At 35.5% G+C, this 8430-nt stretch overlaps 1 protein-coding gene across 2 annotated transcripts; it reads left to right on the forward strand.

Moving 5' to 3' along the window:
- Positions 1–2831: 2831 nt before the first annotated feature.
- Positions 2832–7686, forward strand: LOC104592401 (uncharacterized protein At2g34160-like). 2 transcript variants are annotated; one of them, XM_010251756.3, is made up of 6 exons: positions 2832–2969; positions 3077–3240; positions 3780–3828; positions 7040–7102; positions 7194–7258; positions 7362–7686. In XM_010251756.3, the coding sequence occupies exons 2-6, from the start codon at positions 3124–3126 to the stop codon at positions 7455–7457; spliced, it is 390 nt and encodes a 129-aa protein (XP_010250058.1). In that variant the 5' UTR covers positions 2832–2969; positions 3077–3123; the 3' UTR covers positions 7458–7686. The 2 variants fall into 2 exon arrangements, with proteins under 2 accessions (XP_010250058.1, XP_010250057.1); XM_010251755.2 differs by lacking the exon at positions 2832–2969 and having other exon boundaries at positions 2988–3240.
- The last annotated feature ends 744 nt before the right edge of the window (positions 7687–8430 follow it).

An 8430-nucleotide genomic window follows, 5' to 3' on the forward strand; every position in this document is an offset into this window, starting at 1 on the left:
GTGGTTTTTCGTCTGGGACGTAAACCCATTGGCCTCTGAACATGTTGCAGTACTTCTGTTCGATGTGATGACTTTGATTCATCTGTTGAGCATTTTTATAATCAATTCCGGTGTTGGGCATCAAGAACTCTTCCTCAGTATTGTGGGTTTCATTGCGATGAAACCTGGACGATGATGAAACTTCTGTTGCTGTGGTGGTTGTTTCTGATGAAGTCTCTATTGCCTCCAAGAGATGCAAATATAGGGACAGTAGTGTGCTTGTGAGTGTAAAACCAGGCTGTAAAACCTTATATTTTGTATTATTTTGTATGTATATGTACTGTACATATTTGTATTTATATTCTTTTTAAACTGAGCCTTGAGAAAAAATAGAGCTGCGTTGGTTTAAGGACATTTTTTCCCTGTTTGTTCTGCTTACGTTATTTTTCACTTCATATCCTTTCATGATCTATGCCATTACGCTTGAAGCCGAACTCGATAGTGGTAACTTATTATAATTTATAAATTCCAATAGCATATTTCGGCCCTAGTTTCACCTTGGTTCTGCATGTTGCCCATGTAGGATTATGATTATTTTGAACATGTAAACTTGTTAGGACGTGTTTTATTGAGCAGTCGGTGGAAAGAACATCAAGAACTCCTTTTAAGTAAATTCGACTGTTGTGTATTTGCTTTTTTATTAAAGTAAATTCAATTGTATTAAATTCATAAAGTTTGATTTCCTTTCTCAGCTTGCTCGTCATTAGTGGCTTGACTTAGAGGATTAGTTTAGATTGAATTATGAGCTTCCTTCATCATCACCCGAATCACTGTTGTGAATTAGGATTCTATTTTATCATCAATTAAATCATCGTTATCGTTTTAGTGTCATATTAAATTAGCTTAATTAAGAGGTTGTTCTATAACATGGATGAAAAATTAGGAAGTGTTAATTGGTCCTTATCAGGTCATGGTTCATAGCTGTTCTAAATGTAGACTGGTTATGTGACTTATTTGATTCCATGCATTTTACTTACATTTTATGAAATGTTTTATACAGTCTATCATAAATGAATAATTTTTACACTTTACATCCAAAATAAATTGGAAAAAGCATTGTTAAATTTATATTAACAAAATTAGGAACAAAATAATTTTAAAATAATAATCTTATTGGTAAAAGCATTAAGAAATTAATATTCAAGACTAAAATTAAACATAATTCTTGTAATTTAAAAAATTATTGAACTATTTAAAACTAGAAGAATAAAAAATATAAAAAACATAATTCTTTCATTGTGATGGAGCACAACAGTGGAGGAAAAGAGCTATCTTTGAATGGTAAAAGGATGTAGGGCAAAAAAGAAGAGGTGTGATGTACCGTATCAATAGAAAGTTGTAAAATGGGTATTGACCAAGTGCAACTTTATATGGGAAAATTCATGTTGAAGAGAAGTTGACTATAGATGGGGCTGATCCACAATATATTATAGACCAGTCTTGGTCACACTACACTAAACACACAACAATCCATGAGATAAACACAATTTCGAACACCTCATAAAAGTCTCACATTGTATAGGTAGAACTGTAGAAGTTAGGGGCGAGTTAGTCTGATTGGAATCGGGGTTCTGAGAAAAAAATAAGACTATACACAAGCATTACCCAGTGAATTTTCAACAAGCATTACTCTTTTATTTACTTATTTATACTTTCTACCTTGACCGTAGAAGAAAAGGCCAAAGGATTAAGGTTGGATAAAGCTCAAAATAGCACAACGTATTGATGCATAGACGTTCATTCATGGGTTTGATTTTTTCATTAGGGTGAACAAGAAAAATCAAACTGGTAATCGGTTTGGTATTTTAAAAAATCAAAGGTATCAGTTCGATTTTGATTAATCAAATCGACTAGTATACATATATTTATATATTTTATGTATATTTACACATATTTTATATTTTTATATATTATAAATTAATAAATATGCATTATATATAAATATATATTTATAATATATAATATATTATTTATTATTGAAAATATCATATTATATATACTTTTTTAGTGTTTTATTATATATTTATAATATATATTGTAAATAATAAAAACCGACAAACCGATGAATCAAACCAATGGTTAACCGAATCGGCCAACTGGTTAACCGATCAGCTTCGATTCAGTTTCAGTTACTAGTTTTCCAAAAATCAATAATCCTAATTCAGTTTAAAAAATAAGCCAACCAAACCGTGAGGCCGAATTGAGTTATGTTGTGGTGTCATAAACTGTTTTATTTGAATAAAATTTAGGATTTGTAATTTTAAGTCTCAATAGCACGATACCCCAAATTTACAGAATGGTTTGGGGCTTAGAAGTGTTTTGGTTTGAGATTGTAAAATTTTTAAAGAGAAAATAAACTATGCTGTGGAAAGGCATGATGCCAGAAGTGCTTTGACCAATAAATTGGATGACATATTTTTCGGCTTAATTTTGTTTGTGACGGCCCAAAGCTCAAAACCAAAATCTTTTCCAAACAGAACCTAAGTGACTATTAGGTAAGTGTTGAATCTCCCGTCATTTTTCCTAAAACCGTAGAAATAGAGAGATACATTTCTCTTGGTTCTGGTTGTTGCATTATTCTGTTCTTCTCAATTCTACTTGGGCTTGGCCTTACAACAAATGGGCCAAACACCAAATACATATAGCATCTCGGGCTGAGAAGGTGGTATTTTGGGTTAACCCAGGGTGGGCTGGGTTAGACTGGTCCGACCCAAAATGTAACCCTAAATCATAAAAATGCACGAGAAATAAAGGAGTTTTATTATCTTGAGCCCGGTCCGGTCCGGTACATCGTGGTTTAATTCGAAGACGATGTCAAGAAACCCTAGCGAGGGGATAGGGAGAGAAAACGAATTCCCTCCTTATCGAGCACAAAGAGGAAAAAGAAAGTGTGAGGGTACAAAGTTTCCCGCTATTTAAGTGAAGCTAAGGTAGGGGTTTGAGCTTTTACTCATTACTCTTCGAATCTGTATCTGTCTTGCAATTTCTTCTGTTCTATTTGTCTCTCTGATCCCTGAATTTTTTTTTCTTCTATCAGAAAAGAAGAGCCTTAGGGTTAGGTTTTTTCTTCTTCTATTTTTTACGATGGAGGAGGTCACAGAAGGAGTGAATAACCTGGCAATCTCCGATTCGCACAAAAAGAACCGCATTCAAGTCTCTAACACGAAGAAGCCCCTCTTCTTCTACGTCAACCTCGCGAAGGTAAAACCTACTCGGTCTGAATCTCTTGTTGATTGTGTTTTAGTTTTAGAATCTCTCCTCTTCAGCGTTCCTGTCCCTTTTATTCACTAGTTCATTGGTTGTCTCTGTTTCAGATCACTTTAATCAGTTGTTCTTTGTTTTGTTTGAAATTTAACTCAGAAATTGTGTTCGATGCCTTCCAGTTTGTTTTTAGGGAGTTGCAAGTTTTGAGTTTTGACGGTTGTCTTTGTTCTTCCACTCTATCACCGTGTCCAATATTACCAGTAGTGGTTTTGAAATTCTTGGTTCCGATTGTATATTTTTGTTTTGGTTTTCGTTGTTTTGGGTTTGGATTACGTATTATGTGCGTTATTTTTTTTTTTGACGCCGGGTCAGGGTTTCGGTATATAAATCTGGAACTTCCAGAAGTTGTTTCATATGTTGTTTTTATAGAACAGAGTATGATGACCATCCTTTTGCCATCAGTATCTTGTTCTGTAGAAATTTACCATCGGTGCCAATCTATTTATTACGGTTTGTCTTTATTTTTGTTTCCGCAGAGGTACATGCAGCAACACAATGAGGTGGAGCTTTCCGCCCTCGGGATGGGTATAATCCCTTTCTCCCTGCATCTTGTTCAACTTTTATTTTGTTTTTGATATTTTCTCATCCCTCTTGTTGATACAGCCACTTGTTTGTGCTGGTTGGGTACAATTTATGCTCTGGATGGTTTTGATGTATACATGTATGAGGTGGGGATGTTAGTTTGATCGGTGAACAATGCTTTTGTTGTAACTATTATCAAATAATGTCATGACTTTCTAGTTTAGGTTGCATTAAATTGGCATAGAATGGTTTATATCATGAAAGTTGGAAGACATTGTCCTTGTTCAAACATTTTCATTTTTTGTCTAAAGTAGTGAATTAATGCCCTTGTTGGTTCTCCCCCTGGGCATTTTGCCCTTATTTGGTCACTAGGTTCTAACTTATGACATGGAAGAGATCATTAAAAACTTAACTGTTAGTGTTAGCTGTTTAATGGGTGTTATCAGCCCTGTTCACACGTAGGATCCCCCAAGAACTGTCTATCTGCGTTGGTTTTATTCTTTGTTATTAGGTTTATAATCTTCTTTAAAATGTAGTATGAGAATGTAAACTCTCCAAATGGGGTTGCTTGGATTGGGCTTAGAAGAGGCCTTAGGTAGAGGTTTATAACCTTTTTTTTTGTGGGACCTGTTTGCTGCTCTAGATGTGGTTTGAATTTGATCTACTGCCTCTTCAGGGTTTCTTCTCTTGTGCATTGTTCTTCAGCGTTCTGAGACATTTTCCTTTTCAGCTGTCCCCTTCATCATGAAGGAGGTCTGGAGTAAGCCAGTTCCTCCTAAGATTCAGGTTCTCTGTTGAGGTTTGCTTGGTAAGATTAAAATGTTTGGTATGCTTCAAAAAGGAGGCCTAAAAGCTTTCTTTCACCCCATTCGTGTCCTGTTCCATTCCACTGGCAAGACTATATCCATTTACTTGTCTCTTATTTGTGCCTTTCATTTAGGTATGTTTCTATTCTCTATTTTGTTTCAGGTGGGTTCCACCCTTAGAAGCTATTAATCTGTTTATGGTCAGTTTGGAATCAAGGAATAATAGACTGTATACATGGTAGTGTAAAACCTTGGAATGTTTAATGGAAAGGATTATGTTGATGGTAATTTGCTGGGTAATGGTAAAGGCTAAAGACAATGGAGAACTTCAGTGGCTATACTATGGATGACCTTATTAGAGGGCGGGATGTAACAGCAGCCTCATCCACTTTGAAAGTGACTGCAATAATTATGAGCGCCCTCCAGCTGTAACAGAATATAACACAACTTTGATGGGAGTGCCTATTGGCAATCTGGTCCTTCTGGTAAGGGGGGTCTTCCGGGGTGGATTGTGATCCATAGTGGCACTTAAATCATGTTCTTTAGGGGTTGGAGACTCCTTAATGTCCAAAGTCTCATCTCTCCTACAAGGATTAAATGTTAAAGGTATCTAAGCCAGATCAAGGGGACCTTATGCTGGTAGTGGATTGCATGATTAATAACAGTCAGGTGTTTTGGGTGTCCAAATAGGTAATCAAGGAAATTATAAAGTTAGCAAGAAAGGTTGAGGCCTCATTTAGATGGGTTAAATGGACCCTCAAATTCTTTGGCAGGCACTTTTGTGAATCAGGTGCATCTAGGGAGCAACTTTATTGGGTCTATTTGTACTCATACGATGATATTGGGGCCTAGATCTCTTTGAGAGCTGTGTATTACTACTTAATACTTTACTATTCTAAATTAATACAAATATTCAGTCAGCAATAAAAATGTTTTTAACTTTTAAGGACATTCTTTTGACAATTTTTTTACTAATGACTTTCTGTTCTTACTGGTGGTTAATGCAAACCTGGATTTAAGTCTCTTGGAGGCAATTGGTTGTTTTCCATTTTAGTTTCTTATGTATTATGACTATGCCTGGAAGATTGTATGGTTGCTTCTGTCATCCATGCCTTTGGCCCTGCATCACTTGCTCTGCTTATTCCTTTTGGAATCATTTGGATTTATTTGTATCACCCTGTCCATATGTTAAGAAAAAGGAAAAGAATGACTTGAACTTATGCTTGTTATAGTGATTCGGCATTGAGAGATTATGGCAGTTGCCTGCTTCATAAATTCCAATAGAGTTAATGATTTATTGCTTGTCTTTGGAATTTCATCCAAAAAATTGAAGGGCTTGTTTTTCTCCCTGTTTTATCCTGGTTCTTTGGTCTTTGGCTGTTTTCACCAGAAGAAAAAAAATCAGTTCTTTGTTTATAAAGAAATGCAGCTTTACTATTTTAAGTCCAGAGTTCCTTTTTTCCTTTTTCTCGAAGCCTTGAATTTATTAATGCATTTATGACTTCTAATACCACTAGTGCTGCATGGACATTTCTAAGTGGATGTGTCTGCATCAGACATGTGTTGGATTTTGACACTCGGATTCTTGACAGAACTTCTACATAATATTTCTTTTTTTATCTCCTAGTTTATTTTACAATAAATTAATAGCTAATGTACAAGATGAATGCAATTTTTTGTATCAAATATAGAAAATTCTTTTATTTTTTTAATTTATTTTAATCATATATTTGTATGCCTTGATCATACAAACATTAGTGTTTGAAGTTTTTGCTACTGTTCTTATCTGTTACATGTCAGCTTATCCCTTCTGGATTTATTTACCATAGAGATGTTATAGGCATTTCATTATTGGTTTTGCCTTTTATTAGGTTGACGTGAGATTTGGGGCAAATGCACAGACTGCTGACTTTTGGGACTGTCAGCAAGCCCCAAAATAGATTGTTAATAGTACTATGAAATATTGGCCTTGGGTTCCTCAATCTATCATTTTCACTCTTGGGTTTCTCTTTTTCAGTAGACCATCTATTTCAAGCCTTGCCATGATGGAGTGAAAAATAGTTGTAAACCCATTCACTTTCAGTTGGCTAATGGCATGTATCTGGAAGGTCATTGGTAGAAGTAGTAAGAAATGGTTTAAGCACTAATAATTTAACAGTGGATATGACTTAAAATAGTATGAATTGGTGAAACATGATTCATGCATCCAAATCCCATGAGCTGGTACCTTGTTTGTTGTCCATTATATGATTATGTGACTAGATGGTTTAGACTAGTGGTACCCTGTTTGTTGTCCATTATATGCATGTTTGTTTCTTTTAACTGCATTTAGCTGGAAAATTTGAATGAAAGGGCTATCAACTTAAAGTTTTCTTTTGATTTGTTTGTGTATTTTTGTGTTCCTGCAGCCATTGCAACAGTAGTCACTATTGCTGAGATCCTGAAAAATAATGGACTGGCTGTTGAAAAGAGTGAGACTTAAATCTTTTACCTTCTACTATTTTAATAAGCAGGCATTGGATTGCTAAAATTTGAGTTTCTATGAAATCTAAACATATGCAGAGATCACAACATCAACCGTTGATATGAAGGATGAATCCAGGGGGCGACCCATCCAAAAGGCAAAGGTAAGAAGTTTAGGGGTTCACATGTCTGATGTATTTTAGTTGTCCACCTGAAGTCCCATATATCTTTAAGACACTTGTGTTAATGTATGATGCTGTGTTTTAGATTGAGATATTACTGGCGAAGACTGAGAACTTTGATGAATTGATGGCTGCTGCTGCTGAAGAGAGGGATATAGCTGATGGTGAGGAGCAGAGCTGATGGACAGATGCTCACTTTGTTTGGGTTTGTTGTCCTTCAATGTGCTGATACTGGTAAATGTGCTTTTAACGATCAGTTTACTTGACTTGAGTGTCTGAGCGACGATGGTCATTTGATGAGTAGCAGTAAGAAGAGTTTGGTAGATGTGATAATAGTGGTGGGTTCTTCTGTAGAAACGAGATTCGTACATTCCTTGCCTATTCAAAATTCGATTTTGTTATTTTTGTCATTCTTTTAGCTTATTTTGTTTGAAGGATACAATTTTGTCTTTAGTGTTTAATTTGTGGATCTGCCTATTTTGAGGCAGAATTAGGATTTGATATAGATGAGATGGTTTCCGTTCCCTTGGTTTTGGATGCATATGAAGCGGGGTGAAGGATGATGCATTAGGCTTTGTATCAACCTGAGTTACAGTCTTGTTGAAGAGAGCAGTTCCCGTTGTCCTTTTATTGATTTTCTAATATTTTTAAAATTTGGCTCACGAACCATAACTTTCAACTTAAAACCAATCAATGCTCATCTTCTGTGTACTTGGTCGTGTAGCCTGTTGTCATTTTTGGCTGAGGGCTTGTGTTTTGGATTCAATGATGTGTCATGGCCTAGTAGTCTACTATAAACTATATTTTTTTCAGTCCACAGACCAAAACTGATTTAACGCAAATTGATTGGGATGTATCCAGGTTTCTGATAACCTGCCGAAAGTCGGTGCACTCGTATTCAAGTAGCCCAGGTAATCATCTATATGGTTAAGTTTGGGGGTGTATTTAGTTTACCAACTGATGAAATTTTAATTGTACATGGGCATGAGCGATTTATTGGTTGTCGATTGTCGGGATTCAATCAAATGAGGGGCCGATCCACATTGAATCTAATTAAGTATACCGATTGATTGAGATTAATGCCTAACCCCTATCGGGTTCCAATTCAAATTTGGACAAACGGGTACTGCAACCTCAGGGAGCATAAAAATTAT

Source organism: Nelumbo nucifera, chromosome 8, assembly GCF_055504915.1.
Source record: "Nelumbo nucifera cultivar China Antique chromosome 8, China Antique-T2T, whole genome shotgun sequence".
NCBI classification, from domain to species: Eukaryota; Viridiplantae; Streptophyta; class Magnoliopsida; order Proteales; family Nelumbonaceae; genus Nelumbo; species Nelumbo nucifera.

What these genes read in the sequence shown, in the direction of transcription:
- LOC104592401 (XM_010251756.3), top strand. Translation starts at nt 3,124, where the DNA reads ATGGAGGAGGTCACAGAAGGAGTGAATAACCTGGCAATCTCCGATTCG. An exon ending in GCTTTCCGCCCTCGGGATGG is followed by an intron (nt 3,829 to 7,039) that starts GTATAATCCCTT and finishes GTGTTCCTGCAG; the next exon opens with CCATTGCAACAGTAGTCACT. An exon ending in GACCCATCCAAAAGGCAAAG is followed by an intron (nt 7,259 to 7,361) that starts GTAAGAAGTTTA and finishes GCTGTGTTTTAG; the next exon opens with ATTGAGATATTACTGGCGAA.